Source organism: Numida meleagris, chromosome 5 (genome assembly GCF_002078875.1).
Source record: "Numida meleagris isolate 19003 breed g44 Domestic line chromosome 5, NumMel1.0, whole genome shotgun sequence".
NCBI lineage: Eukaryota > Metazoa > Chordata > Aves > Galliformes > Numididae > Numida > Numida meleagris.
The window spans coordinates 38,389,465-38,405,347 of record NC_034413.1 but is presented as its reverse complement, the minus strand read 5'-3'; the positions used below and the strand labels follow the sequence as shown (position 1 = coordinate 38,405,347).

The 15,883-nt window shown below is 42.1% G+C and overlaps 1 protein-coding gene across 4 annotated transcripts in view; it reads left to right on the top strand.

Moving 5' to 3' along the window:
* CPS1 (carbamoyl-phosphate synthase 1) overlaps positions 1–15,883 on the top strand; it is a 97,780-nt gene that overhangs the window by 61,060 nt on the left and 20,837 nt on the right. For all 4 annotated transcript variants that reach the window (XM_021397692.1, XM_021397691.1, XM_021397694.1 and 1 more), the window contains 6 exons: positions 2,580–2,721; positions 4,198–4,263; positions 4,812–4,875; positions 7,830–8,011; positions 13,204–13,398; positions 13,931–13,998. In XM_021397692.1, the coding sequence (XP_021253367.1) occupies positions 2,580–2,721; positions 4,198–4,263; positions 4,812–4,875; positions 7,830–8,011; positions 13,204–13,398; positions 13,931–13,998 (717 nt within the window). The remainder of the gene's footprint in view (positions 1–2,579; positions 2,722–4,197; positions 4,264–4,811; positions 4,876–7,829; positions 8,012–13,203; positions 13,399–13,930; positions 13,999–15,883) is intronic.

The window sequence follows — 15,883 nt, the reverse complement described above, 5'->3', positions numbered from 1 at the left end:
ATTTTCTTTAACTATCTAATGGCAAAATTCTTACATCCACAGGGCAGGATTACTGGTTCTCATCTCTCCTGCCTCATGGCGATCCAGGTGCCTTTCTTCCATATTAAACTCCATGGCAGTGAGAAATGAGGAAACTCTTCCTGTCCAGATACTTCTTGCATAGATGTTCCAAGCACATCTTTTGTAATGAAAGCCATGCCTCTTATCTTTGTCGTGCATTGGGGGTAGCAGAGGAAAAACTCTTATTTCCCTTTTAGGTACTCAGCTTTACTCTTGCATACTGGTTATCTCCTTTGCAAAACTGTTTACCTTTTTGTGTGGATATCTTAGCCAGACTAGGATGTCCTAGTAATGACCTAATGTGATTTAAGCTGCTAGCCTAAGACAAAGGGAATCATCTTGCAAAATTATGGCTGCTTCCTTTCTGCCCACCCTGCTGGCGGGGGTGACGATGAATGATATTGTTATAATGAGAGACGAAAAAAAGTGAATTGAAATAAGCTGCAAATGAAGGCAATTTTCTTTTTCTGTCGGTAATCAGATGAAAGCCAGCAATGTGTGCTTCTGAGACAGTGAAAGCGAGGGAGCAAATGTGCATGGGAACAGGCTCATTTTCTTGGGGTCATCAGGTCTGCTCACTCTTACCTTGGGAATGCCAAACCTAGGAGAGGGGTCTAACATGGCTGTGTCCTTCCTAATAGCTGGTGATGGCTAGCATCTGTTTTGCCAGGGAATTGGCAGATTTTCTTTGCTATTTTTCCTCTTGTAAAACACCTATTCATGCCTTTGGTTCTGATGCTCACACTTCATGCAAGAAGTTCTGCCTCTGAACTGAAATCAGAAAGTAGGAAAGGCTCTGCAGAAGGAGAGGAGTTTTCGCAGTGGAGTAGTTAGTGCATGGAAGCTGCAGGTTTTCATCGAGCTGCTGATTCACTGGAAAGCGGATCTTATTTTGGGAAGCCCTTCCAAAACCCAGGAAGCTCAACCAGAGTTAGGCCGGACCATTTCCTTATGATTAGCAAAGAGCAGGGTCTGTTGGAGTAAGAAAAACAATGTGAGTGGGCTGTGGAGAAGACAAGGGTGCAGCTGATCCTTCCAAGAGTCATCCGAGCACAGAGCAGGCTGATTGTTACCCTGTGGTTGTCAGGCTGGGACTTGGTGCTGAGGATAGCAGTTACAGGGATTGTTTCCTTTCTGTAAGTACTCACCTACCTGGCTGACACTCTTGTAAGTGTATGGAGTATCGTGTTCTCACACTGCAGAGGAAGGAGAGATGATATTGGGAAAGTCATAGAGGAAGGCCCACCTACCCAGAGAGTAGAACCCAGAAGTTTCTTGTCTGCAGTGCTGCTCTCAAAATTAGCTGGTTTGAGACTTCTGTGACTCACCTGTTTTGCTGCTATCCTGACTTCACTGAGGGTTGTGGAGCTGCTCCACAAGCTGAAGTGGAAAATCCAATCCAATGGCTCTCTTTCATGCTTCAACTTCCTGACACATTCCAATAAAGTGGCCTTATCCTCTCCTCCCACTCCAATAACATAATGCTATTTATTTAAAAATACCATCAAGCAAAGGACATAATTCAAAAGCTCTGATTTAGGAAAATTGCTTGTTTGTTAATCATTTCCTTTTTCCTGATTCAGAGCTTGCTTGCTCATAAAATATTGATTTATTGGGTAGGCAAGGATGCTCTTGGCAATGAAGATGAAAAGCAGAAGTGCTGATAAAAATACAGAAGCTTTTTTATGTTTTTGCAAAAGCTAGACTTAGAAAAGGTAGCTTAGAAACAGACAGGCAGGAACTATCAGGGGTATAGGTGGAGTCAAAGCAAAGTGAAACAGAAACGGTGTAGGAGAGAAAACAGCGTGGTGGAGAGTATAAACAGGGAATGGAGAAGGTCAAAAAATGGGCAAGAAACCATGAGCTGCAGAGTTGACTGGGGGAAAGCAATGTGTCTGAAATAAACAGCAAAAACTAGGTCTCCTTAAAAGCAGAAACAAGAGAGCAAGGACGTACGGAAGTAATGAGAGACCCTGGTTTACCCTATCTCCTCCTTTTCATAATGCAAGAAGTAGCACAAATAGCATGAAAAAAGTTTGAGACTGACAGAAGGGGAAAAAACGTTTGAGCATGGAGATGTGGGGATACTGAATCCAAGAAAGCAAAGGAAGTCATCTGTGGGGGCTGCAATGGTAACTGATCATACAGGTGTTGTGGGCATGGTGACCTTGTACTAGCTTGGTGGAGAATGCTGCCTGGGAGATTGTGGGCCCAGTATGGGCCAATCCTGTCTCAAATTGTGATGAAAGAAAACGTTTCACTTCTCAGCATCAATAGTCTACCTGTAGGCTTTGCCTAATAGGCATCTCTGTGGGACATCCAGCATAAAAACAAAGATCCTTTATGCAGAAGGACTGCACGATTTAGCCAGGTCTTCTTCTTTTTCTTGCCTTTATGTGCATGCTTCTATAGCAACTGCACCTCAGTGCACTTTGAAAGGCACAATTACTCATGTGACATCTAAATATTGCTGTAAACTTCATGCAGCTCTTTTCTTTTGTTTGTTTCTTTAATACCAGTGGAGAAATTCCAGAAGAGATGCTGAGGAAGGCCAAACAGATGGGCTTCTCAGACAGACAGATTGGGAAATGCCTGGAACTGACTGAAGTCCAGTGCCGCCAGCTGAGACTGAGGAAGAACGTAGTGCCCTGGGTGAAAAAGGTACCATGAGAAACCTTGCTGGTTGGGGAGGGAGCTTCTGAGGGGGCGACGAGCAGGAGAGCTCTATGTCTTTAAGAACAGTTGAGATAAACAAAGTGAAAACCCTGGCTCTGTTGTCATCAGTGGGAGTTCTGGCATTGACTTTAGAAGTGAACAAATTTCGCCCATCTAGCTGTTACTTCTGCACTGCAAGGCTCACTGTAGTGTCATGAATTTGTAAGTTGAATATCTCCAAAGAAATGCTGACTTTTTCATTTTCTCTGTGACTGAGATGGGAACGTAGCTACCTGGCTTCAGAAAATGGCTGAGAAGACTGATGCTGGCCCACCATGGGGTGACCATGAAAAGTGTCATATGTCTTTTGTGCTGGTAGTAACTTTTTACAGGGTAATACTTTATTTGAAGTGCCCTATTGCTATGGGTTCATCTGCTATTCATTGTGATAGCACAGAGTGTAATGAGCTCATCTAGTATTCATGGCAGTGTCACAAGTGCTTTGCTAGGTGTTCTGTTGCGGCATTTAAGGTATGTTGGTATTAAACTGCCACCAGCTGTTTTTTTTCTTTTTTTTTGTCCTTAAGAGGGGGAAAAAAAACCAACATAGCCAATTTAAGCTACTCAGTGTTTCAGAAAAAGCCCATCTGTATCCTCAGGCCCAATTCCAGATGCCAAATCTCCTTCTGTTACCCAGCTGCTCTTTTCCTTCTGTGTTTTCACCTGGCCTACAAGAACGTGTCTGCTCTTGCATTACATTCTTTCTTGCACATGACATTGCGGATCTGGATTGATTTCTGTGCCAAGGTACCCTTAATAAGGTCGTTTGACTTCTGCAGCATTTGTGGCATCAAAGCATATGTTTCTTCCTGAGCCATGAAGTACAAGTTGCAGTAATAGCAACAGTAATGAGCAGCAGACACTTACATAGTGCTAATGACTTAAGGTCACATTCTTCATTATTCACAAGCATTTGGACTGCCAGTGGGGATTCACAGAAATACTTGAAGATTGGAAAGATTTTTAAGTGGTAGCATGTAAAAATTAATGTCAGAACTACTTTAATACTATTCCCTGTTCAGTATTCCATGTAGAAATGTTTCAGCTCTTCATTCAGGGAACTTCAGTGGTAGCGGATGACATAGATGGACTAGTTACCATGTATGTAACATGTCGTAAGTAATTGACACTAGAGAATGAGGAAGGCAGAGGCAGGAAAGGATGGCTGGGAAAAGATCCTAGGCTGTGAAGCTGTTTTACCAAGTAGATGTGGAGCTGAATCTGCAGCTTAGAAAGAGATGGTAGAGAGCAGAACATCCTGTTAACTAAACTGCAAGCCAGGCATTTGCTGCGTTGCTGGCATATCACAATTCAGATCAACTCCTTTTGAGGAAAGGTATGGTGGAAAAAAATAATAGGACAGAAATCTTGCACTGGCAAAGCTGGAAAAATCATAGTCCCTGCTCTCCTTCCCCCATATAGATTGACACGCTGGCAGCAGAATACCCGGCGGTAACTAACTACCTCTACGTCACGTACAACGGCCAGGTAGGTGCAGCTGGAAGCAGCAGGCTCACTGCTGTCTAGTTTAATCTGTTTCCCCTGTGCTGCAGTATTTCTGGAGATCTTGCAAATGTCTTGGTTTCTGTAGCAATTATTTTGGATGGTTATGCATGTAAATCCCCTTTCATCAAGCCCAGCGATCCAGTGCATTTGATGTTAATGCTCCTATGTTGTTAGGATCTTGTGTTGTATCACCTGTACAGATATCCTCTGTGCAGAGATCAGGTGCTAGGAATGCAGAACTCATGTCTCACTTGTCTCATCCTAGCATTTATTTTTGTGGAAGCTCATAGCTCCTTAGCTGCTCAGATAGCCAGGCCAGTGGTGTCGGGTCTCCTTTCGTTTGAGTGCAGCACCACCAGCTCCAATGAAGTTGTGCTTCTTTTACACTGCAGTAAATGACATCAGACTTGTGCCCTGAAGGATCAGTTTGTGGGATATGGGCTGAACACCTCAAATTGTTTGTTCTGAGAAGCATGGAGTTAGGTGCTGCTGAGTACGGACCCTAATGACTTCTTTCCCTCTCTTCTCAGGAACACGATATAAAATTTGATGACTGTGGAGTGATGGTGTTGGGCTGTGGACCATATCACATAGGTAAATCTTTCTCACAACTCCTCTGTTTTCCTTGTACCCTCGAGTCTTCTTTGGATATTCTTGTGGTTCATTTCTTCCTCTTCCGATGTGGTGACAAAACCCTCCAGAGCACAGTGCACAGGACATCAATTCTTAGCATAAGGTTTGCCTTTTACACTTGCTTGGAGACTTTATTTCATGCCCTGAAAAAAACAGGAGAGTTGTTATTACTTTTCACTTGAAACTCAAAAGCACATCACTAAGTTGTGATTTCCACAAAGCTTTAGAGATTTTTAAAAATCTTTTGCAGATGTTTAAGTCTTGAGAATCTAGTATGGAAGTTCATTGCTGCCACACGTAGCTTAGATATGTTTGCTGTCAGTTCATGTGTATGTTGTTACATATTATGAGTTTTAATACTGTAAGTATAGGCTATTGTGATAAGATTTGGGTATCTTCATCTACTCTGTATCTACAATTATCTGTATGCATTTTTTTCAGCACACTCAGACTCTCAGGCAGCGAAAGAGTTTCCTTATGGCTGTGAACACAGTGTAGACAGAGTGTGCTGAATTCTTTATGACTACTTTCACTTTTTATGGACCCTTCTTGCAATTATTGACAAGAAAAAAATTACTTGTTCTTCAGAAATATTTTTGCTCTGCATCTCACAAGTAGCAGTGACAGTTTTTGAAAGCTAGAATTTAAACTACATCCATTTGTTTTGCTTGGATGGGCGGATCACGTGGTACCCTTCTGGTGCTGTTGGTAGGATGTGTCTTTTTGAACTCAGTTTCCAGTACGAATGTTGAGATGAGTGAAATCAGGAAGAATGCTCCAAGATTGCCTTAATTTTTTGGGAACACTTCTGCCAGTCAACATACTGTGTAAGATGGTTGCAAAATGTGAATGTAAAAAGGATGGCCACATTGTTTAAAAATTTGATGCAATTGATGTGAATACACTTTGTACTCTTCACCTAAAATTTGCTTTGATTAGGTGTACAGGTCTGGTATTGGTCTTATCTCTTCTCTAGCTTTGATTAGACTGGACAGTCTTTGGAAGAGGTTCAACTAAATAAAGTCTGCTCATAGAGGAAACCACTACTTGCATCTCTAGGTGCACTAGCCAAGCTGATTTTTTTTCTTTGTTATCCATTGAAGGCAAGTAAGTAGCGTGCTTTTCCCAGTGCCTTCAGAATTGCAGTCATAATTGAAAGGGATCAACTTGATGTTCCCTGTGGATTGCTTGCTTCTTGCTTCCTGCCAGGAGAGAGTCCCCTATCCCCTGCAGGAAACAACATGATCAAGCCTTGTTTGTGTGAAAGTCAGCCCTGAAAAGAGTATGAGTAAGATACTGCACTGAGTGCATTGACCAGCAGAATGCTCTGTTAATTGTATGATGCACACTCAGATTTAACATGATTGAAAGCTGAAAGTGAGTTCAAAACCATGCCTATATTGCAGTAATTATCTTCTCAGGAGCAACATCTAGTTCTGTTACAACAGTCATTACCAGCACTACTAAGGATCTGCTGTCTTCCCTTTTCCTGCTGCTTGGATATGACCCTTGCTTGATATATCTGTATTATACCTCCGAGTTTTCGGCTATTTTCTCAGGTAGTGTCCAAAGCAGTCTACCGGGGATTGCAGCTGACCGACGTGTCCCATAGTTGTGGTTTCTTCTTTGTATAAGAATACCTGAGTACTTGAGGTGGAATAAAAAGTTGAATGAGCATCCGGTGACCCTTCTGGGAAACATGCTGTTCCAAATTTGATTTCTCTGTCTTTTCTGTGAGGTTTTAGCTGAGGCCAACACATGTTTTGAGATTGCTGTTTGACTGAAGCAGAGAAATAAACTGTGTGCTTGTCAGTAAGTGACCTGTGCCAGCCATCTGTTTGTTACTGGGTGTTGTGGAGGCAGCAGTTAAGTGCAGCCTGAATTTCCAATGTATCTTGTCACACAGTTGTATATAAAAAATGATTATATCGGTGGTTAATGATCATGTAATGGCTGTGAACACATCGCAATGAGGCCAAGGTTTTCTTGCAGACCACAAGCATAACTGTTTAACGATATTCTTTAGTATGCATCATTCTCTGTCTGTGTTACCCTTCTTAGAGGTTTGAGCCTAGAAATTTATAGGACGGTGGCTGTTACCTCCAGTTTGGATTCTGACACTGCCTGAAGCCTGCAGCATTGCCAAAAGTTGCAGTTCTCCAGCTGTGTAGAGCAGGGAACTTTCAGGGTGCCAAGTGACTCCCTCCTTGCATCTTTCCTTTAGAGGTAGCCACAGTGCTTACTCAGTGTTCAGGACAGTTGGGATGTGCTTGCCCCAGAGTGATACCACAAGCACTGCGGCTTTTACACCAAGGTAGAAGGTTCAGAAAGTGACTCCAGAAGTGTTGATCTATCAATATGCCTCAACTAGACTCAGTGCATAGGAAGGTTAAAACCACTAACTAGGTTAGCCATACTCTGCTCTTCTGAGAGGTAAAAAACAAAACCAAACCAAACCCACAACAAAACTCCTAATTCAGTCTTCTGTTTTTCAGACAACCTCTGTACAATTTCTTCATGTTTCCTGGAGTAAACTGCACTGTTTCATAATGTGCACTCCTTTTGTCAGCTCTGAGCTTCTGCCTCTTGAGTTCCTCCCAAAGTGGGCTGGCTGAGAGGCAGCAGTAGCTGGATGGGCAGCAAGGGCAGGCACAAGTTTATGCACAAGGATGACAGACATATTGAGGGCCTGTCTTTCCTGAGCAGCTGAGCCAACTCACCGGTTGTTCTTGGAGGACTGTGTTCGCGGATGATTAGTTTCTATAGGGGGACAATTAGAATTCATGTTCTGAGCTGACAGGAGGCAACGCTGGCTTTTTTCTTTTTCTTTTTTTTCAACTTGAACCCTGAGAATGTCTGTTTGTTTTCTTCCCTGCATCCATCCTTTCTTTGCCTGCTTTTCTGTCTCCTGCCAGGTAGCAGTGTGGAATTTGATTGGTGTGCTGTCTCCAGTATCCGCACGCTGCGTCAGCTTGGCAACAAAACGGTAGTGGTGAATTGCAACCCAGAGACGGTGAGCACAGATTTTGATGAGTGTGACAGACTGTACTTTGAGGAGATGTCACTGGAAAGGATTCTGGACATCTACCAATACGAGGTAAAAAAAAAAAAAAAAAAGAAAAGCAAGCAGCAGCAACAAAAAAGCCAAAAAGCAGCCCAAACTTGTCAAAATTCATGTCACTAGCTTGCTTTGGCGGAGCAGCTGGGGGTAGGGGAGAGAGTTTGCTAGCTAAAGCTGTTTGGTTTGGATCCCAATGTTGCATTTTACACCTCGTTGATGTTCCTAGCAGACTGCTCAATAATGAATGCCAAATAAATATTAATTTATTTTGCAAGATGCCATATTGTGCAATATTTACAAGCAGATTTAATTTGCTGCACAGTCATTTATCGCACAAATTGTTCTGCCCTTGTGGTGCTGAGCTTTAGCACTTAAGCGTATCCTTGACTTTAAGCACAAGTACTCTCCCTGAAGCAAGTAGAACAACTTATGTGCATAACGCTGACATGCTCAGAAGCTTGTGGTCTTGGGCCTTACAGTAGAGTGGCAGTGTGGTGAATGATGTGCAGCGTGCAGGCAGGTTGAGAAGGGGCATTTGTATCCCCATCAAGCTGAAAGGTGTTCTGACTCCTGATCCACATGTTGCCCTTCTCTGCTGGGCATTTTCAAGTGTTCAGAACTGCCAATAATAAGACAGAGAGGAGTCCTGGGGGGATTTGGTGGTGAGAGGATAAATGGCGAAAACGGTTGGTTCTGCTATGGAAAATGTTTATTTCTAACTGGTAACAGATTTTATGACTGAGATTTTCAGAGGTACTTACAGGAACTTTTATCTTCCTCAAAATTCAGTGTAAGTTGGCTGTGTAACTTTCTGAAGGAACTATGAGGAACCCAGGTCATGTTATAATTTTTCTTAGTTCTTTTTTTTCCCATTATTTGACAAACTGAGCCCAGCTCCTTTGTGAAGGGGGGGTAGTTTCTGAAATGGTTTTATAACCTGGCTGCAATTCGATTATCCGCAAATATGGAGCTAAGCAAAAGCATATCAGAATTCAAGTCCCAGACTCTAAGCTCGTCTTAAGCCACTTACAAAGTATTTTTAGGGCCATTCTTAAATTGCACCTTCATACCTGTTTTTTTCCTATGTTCTTTTACTTCTTTACATTTTCATAAAAATGGAGACAGTTACTGGAAATTGTTGATTTAGGGCAGTTTAAAAGACTCTGGTGGCTCACTGGAGTCTTAAAGGCTGACTTTTTTGGAACGCTTTAGGATTGTCCAGGAGGCTCAGCACTATGAACGTTGAATGCTTGTTTGTTTAACCAAAACTCAACTTCTGAACTTGGGGCTTGGACCAAATTGGTGTGACAGTTTGTCAGAGAAATAACACTGATGACACACAGCATCTAATTACTGCAGGATCAGAGAGGAGGTGGGGATAGCTGATGAGGGAGCAACTACTCATTTAAACATATGGTACTAGTAATTAGCAAGTTCTATAAGGAAAAATATGGGAAAAGAATCTTACGTACCTATTTGCATTATACTGCTTGTCACAGCAGGGGTTGGTGAATTTGAAATCACGGCGCTCGGTCTATTGGCTGACCTTGCTTTCTGCTGGGAGGTGTTGCAGATCTCAACATTTAATAGCAGCATCCTGTGGTACCTGGAGCTGAAGGTGTTCATTTTGGGGATGTTAAACCCATTAGGGTCTGAATCTAGTATGGGCTGTGCTTCCTCTAGTCTTTCAGTGTGCAATGAACAGTGTCAGTGGTGTAAATACTCTAAAATGTCCTGGAACATTGACAAACAGTAGGTAAAACCATAAACAAACGATGGATAAACCCATCCGCCACCAGTAGGGATGATTCCTCAACTCCCCAAGTGTTAGAATTAGCATCAAGCCTTGGGCAACTATTCCCAGTTTTCTGATTAGGCTCCATTGAGGAGTGGGTTGACCAACGAGATGATGGGGGTCCCCACCCTTCCCCCCAGGTACTGCTCACATCTTGGCACAGGGCTGTTACAGGGATGTACTCAGCTGGCTGTCTCCCTCTTTAGTTGACATTCACAGCTGCTCTGACACACCAGAGACTGAGCTCTTCAGAGTAGAGCTCTGCTTTGAAGGGAAGTTTAATTTACTATGAAAGTGCAAAATTAGGTGGTAGTCTGTGAGGACAATAATTTAAAAAATAAATAAATAAATAAAAATCCTTCCTTCAGATTTATTGGCTTTTTGTTTCTAGAGAAGATGTTCCCTTTTTATTTTAATATCTCTCTGCTTGAGGGCCTCTTCTGATTCTTTTTCAGATTCCAGGATCATTGTGAAACAATTCATAAAACTAAAGGAGGCTCTTAGGTACAATTTTAATGGTCTAATTTGTTTTCAAACTCAGGGAAAAAGAAAACCCAACTCTATTACTAATGGCATAAAAGCAAGGTAGTAATAAAAAGAGTGATTTTTATTGTAAAGGAGAAAATAATTCTCTCTAGGCTTCTTTCACTAGACTATGTACAGGGTATATTTTAAAGCTACATATTGGCAAGGTTATTACTCATTTTCTTTATAATTAAAATATGGCTGATGACAAACTGATACACAGCAAAGTCTGTTTCTGTCTGCCCGTGTTTCTCAGCAGTGCAGTCCCATACCCTAGCGGGGCAAGGGTTGCTCTTAAGTTGAGAGCATTCTTTGGGAAATAACAGCAGAATTTTAAAGGAGGAAGTAAGCAGCAGCTGGGCCTCAATTTATGGTTCTTTTTGAGTAAAAATGAGTCTGTGATTCTTTGCTTTCTGCTTGAGTAAGCTGTCTCTTTTGTCTCCTTGGGCTCCCTGCTGCCATCCCAACTTTGAGGTAGGCAGTATTTTGATTTTTAGTGGCTCAGTGACTGGAATTGCTTTAATGGAAGAAATAAGCAGCAGCTGAAGAGATGCCATTTGCTGGGACATTTGTGGTTGAAGTATGTTTAGGATAGATTACGATGTTGTTGACCTTGGCATCAAAGCTAGGTTGACTTGTTATCAAACAAGAGCCGTTCCAAGCTGCAAGAAGGATTTGCTTATTCACTGTCTGGTTCTTGTCAATGAAGGATGATACAGAGTCCAGGGAGTAGAGATAAGTACTGTGTTTTGAATGGGTCTGGAAGCTTGAAGAGTTTCAGAGACCCAGTAAGGCACAGATTTTTCTTCAGAGTTGGAGATGGTGAGCTCTGATGTGAGGAGACAGCCCCAAGTAGGCACAAACCGGGCTCCGTCCTTGCTCCACCCTCTGCTAATGATGTATTTTTCACTCCCCAATCCTAAGCTCTTTCGGATGGTTGCTGCTGGCCAGCAGCTGTATGTCATCCCATAAGCAAATGCATGGCGATTAGGAAAAAACATTGTCTCCAGCCCTGTATATTGGCATGTAAGGCAAATGAGTAATCTTGCAGACCTTGGGATAATAAGTGCTTCTTAAATGCCAGGCTTTTTTAGCAGATCTTTATTATGGTAGGAAATTATCCTCATCAAAGTTGAGTAGGGTTTGTACTAGCATTTATCATTTGTTTTTTTCTGAGTCACTTCCGGACCATCCTGCTCACAGCTTACAGATCTTCCATTCTAACTCCTTTAAATCCCTCATTAAGAAGTTCCTCTTCCAGGAAGGCCAGTTAGGTTAACCTTCTCCAGGAAAAACACACTTGTTAATTAAGAGAACATCGATACTCTAAAAAATAGAGCCAAACCATGGATCACTGTGCACTGGATGTTGATTTATGTTTCTCACTTGCTAGAGGTGGGTAAAACTGTAAAACACATGTAGTCCAAAAGAGCTCATTGCTATGGCTGTCTTGTGAGCTTGATTCTCCTCTGGGCCCAGTTTTACTGGCTTTAATTTAGAATTAAAGCACCCATTTTTTAATTACCCTGAATTATTAAATGATCTGAATGTAACATCCCTATAATTGTTGCAGGTACTTGAAAGCCTTTTATTTTTACTACTGAAAATTTCCCCACCAAACTATATTATACTTGAAAATCTTCAGGAGTCTATTTTAAAAAGTACAATAAAAGCCATATTTGCACCTGAAGAAGGATGCATGTTTGCAAGGAAGCTCAGCTATCTCTTGTTATTTGCTGTTTCTTATTTCCAGTGGTAAAATGTTGTGCTTGCCCAGGCGCAAACACAGAATGTGCCATTGGGAGTGGATGCTGTGCCACCTGTCCTGCCTCATCTGCTTCTGGAGTTTAAGGAATTGAAGAACCTGCATAGAAATGAGCGCATTTGAGAGTTTGGCTGAAATACTTGTGCTACCAGAAAGGAAGAGCTAGTCAAGAATACTGAGGATGAATTAAAATAAAGGGTGACATGTATCTGGAGTAGTTCTCCCCCACAGGCTGCCTGATGGATTGGGCTCTGATGAACGACGTGCTGCTTGACTCTGTACGGGGCAGCAAGGGGTCAGCAGTGAAGCAGTGAGGGCTCCCTAAAGCTTGTCTTCTGGGGCTAGGAAAGGATGTTGGCTTAGCAAATAAAGGTGCTGGCATAGCAAGAAAAAACAACAGTAGTAACCTTCCAGTTGTTTTCTGTTGCCCCTCTGTTGGAGGTTACTGCCTTGCAACTCTAGTAAAGAAAGAGTTGTGTGAATGTCTGCTACTCTGGCAGTCCCTGGCCATCGGGCTATTTTCCTGGAAGAGCTGGGCTCTGAAAGAAGGAAGACCTAAAACACCTTTTTATTTGTGCAGCTGTGTCCAATCGTCACAGCAGGGCTCTGCTGAAGTGATGATCCCCATGTCTACATGTGAGGAGGAAGGGAGGGAGACCTGACCCCACTGAGCAGAATTCTGATTAGTGCTGCAGGGCATGAAGTTTTTGTAGCAGAGCTCCCTTCCCATGCAAATTGAAGGAGTGTGTGTCAGACTGGTGCTTATCCTCACTGGGAAAGCAGAAGCCCTTTAATATGACATGAAAACAAAATAGTAGTCTGTTGTTCTGGCAGAATTTGTAAAATCTTGGCTCCATATCAAAAAACACGAGAACACTGCAGACTCCTGGGTTTCTTGGGGAACTTGATATTAAGTTACTGCTGTCTGTTGATGACATCAAGGAGGACTGTGCTTTTTTTCAAGAGGCTATACTCTGAATTGCACTTTGCGATCTGGGTAACTCTGGATCATAAAAGTTATGATCTACCTTTACTCATAGCAATCTAAAAATGATGTAATCTATACATTAAATCCTTAGTTTGAACAGTTCTTAATATTAAGCTAACTTGGACGCAACTGGGCTACTTTCTCTCTACCAACAGGGATGCAGTGGCTGCATTATTTCTGTAGGCGGGCAGATTCCCAATAACTTGGCAGTGCCACTACACCAGAGTGGAGTGAAGATCCTTGGCACGAATCCTTTGCAGATCAACCGGGCAGAAGATCGCTCAATTTTCTCAGCTGTTCTGGATGAGTTGCATGTGGCTCAGGCTCCCTGGAAGGCAGTCAACACTCTGGTAAGTTGGGATGTGCATCTGGGAAACAATAACATCGCTGGGGGTTATAAGGATCTGCTCATGGGGACCAACTTACTGATCCATTTCAAGATTCTGAAGACATTTGACTTTTTTTTTTACTACTCACGTTGAAGAGCTTCCTGATTCTTGTAAAAGCATGCTGTAGTTCAGACTTGAATGGAAAATGGAAAGTTCATGTCTTCATATCATCCCCATACAATGTGGAATATATTCTCAGCAAAAGTTAGCACCGCTGACAGCCTACTCTAGTTTATTCTGGCCTTGAGAACTGCTCTACCAAGTAGAAAATACAAAGGAACATAGACCTGTCAGCACCTCTGTTTTTTCCAGGTGAAGCTTTATGGGAAGGTCTGAGCATGACAGCTCTGGAACAGAGAAGTCATGTATTCTGTTCAGCAAGGCCTGTAGCACCCTACTGTTTTTTTTAAGTACAAATGCAGTTAGATGGAAATGTTGGTATGACTTTAAGATACGTTCTTGTTCACAGCATGTTTTCCCTCCCTGTCTTTAGAGAGATGCAGTTGAATTTGCAGGCTCTGTGAGTTACCCATGTTTGCTGAGGCCTTCCTATGTTCTAAGGTAAGGCTCACCAAGGTGGGGAGTATGAGCTCAAAAACCTTTCTTGAGACAAGGGGGAGAGTCATTTTAGGGACATGGAGAAAAGTGCATGCAGCTTGAAACTGCCAGTCTTAACAAGTGGGACAACTGCTCATACCAATAAAGGAATCCAATGAATTCCTTATGTCCGTCAGGCACAGATCAGAGGTAGAATATAATCGTAAGAATGTCTGTTTAGCTGAACTGCCTTTTTTGTATCTCAAGGTCAAAAAGCACTAGCAATCTGGGATATTCCTTCAGGCTCCTTAGACTACTACCTGTACAATTAAGCCACAAGATTGTTTGCCACCAGGAAAATCAGAAGGCAACATGCTGAGGCCATTTATTGGGGTTAGCATCTGTTACCAGAAAATGACAGCACATCTTTTGAATTCAGCTTCTTATTTGCCAAACTTCTCTGCTTTCAGGCATGTTTTATGTCCCTATACTGCAGCAGCTGTTTCTCTTTAAATAGACATTGTACAGAACTGCACATTTCCGACTGCTAGACTTTTTAAAGAAGTTGCATCAGTGCTCACACAGGTTTTGAATGATCACTCTTCTCTGTGAGGAGTTTCTTCATAGCTGACTGGGCACAGAGAAGCAGTTTGCTGAGCACAATTTACAAGTGCAAATAAATTGGAGACAGGATCCTTTTCATATGAAAAGGAACATATCAAAATGAAAATATTTTAATTTAAAAAGAAGATAAAGAGAAGGATTTCATATATGTTGAACCTCAAGAAAATATCCTTCAGAAGAGACAGCTGATTGTTACTTTTCCATCCAGTTTCTGAAGCTTGCAGTGAAGTTGCAAATCCAAATTAAAAGCTGGAGCTTTGATCAAGAGGGCAAATTAGAAAGTGCTTCTAATATCACATTCTAGATTTTTAGGACGCACTCCTTTTAGCTTGTTGTTTCCATTTGTATTCAATTAAGTATAAACCCTTTCCATGTAAGTATTTGGTAATGCAGTATTTCCAAGGTATTTTGAGCATTTCAAGGTTAGAGGAACTTCAGGACATATTAGGGGAATTTCAGGGAGATGGAACTGGAGAATGTCAAACTTGAAGAAATAGAAAGTGAAAAGCCCTTGCACAGCATACTGTCTGGCCTCTATTTGCAGAACAGCAGCAGGTCCGCAGCTAGACTTCTTCCTTCGAACAGATATGGCCTTTAATATTTGCTAGTTGCCTCTGAAAACTAAACGCATTTCCTCACCGGTTATGTGCTGTGTGCACCGGTTCACATCCTCAGTGGAGCATCTGACATCCATGGATTTAATTGATCTCTATTGATTTACATCAGCTGAAGATGTAGTCCAGTTAAGCAGAAGCATGTAGGTACTTGTGTCTATTTACCTTAGATTAAAATGACTGATTTAGTGGGGTAGATCCTTCCTCCACTTTTCTCCACAGACTTTATGGACTTGCCCTTTGAAACAAAGAGGAAGCTGGGCAGCAGTGGTAGAAATGAACATTATTGCATCTTATAAAACGAGTAAATAAATAAAAATATACTCTTTTTCAAAGAGACCCAAATTACTGACTCTCAACCCATGTTCTCCTAAATCCCCATCTGATATTACTGAGAGCTGCATTTCAAAGTGGCTTTCAGATACTCTATATGTATCTGCTCTGTCCCTCTCCTAAAGTCTAAGAAAAGGGCCAGCTAAGAGCAGCCCATTTTCACCTTCGTTTACACTATCACAACCATCACAATGGCCTGTGCGTTTCTGGCTTCACCTGTCGCTGAAGAGCAATTGGGCTGTCTGTGGGCAAAGTGTTATGTCATGAGCTCTGGGGAGTATAATGGAGGTCTATGAGGTACCAACACTGCCTTTCTTCCAGTTGAGTGGAGCGAGCAT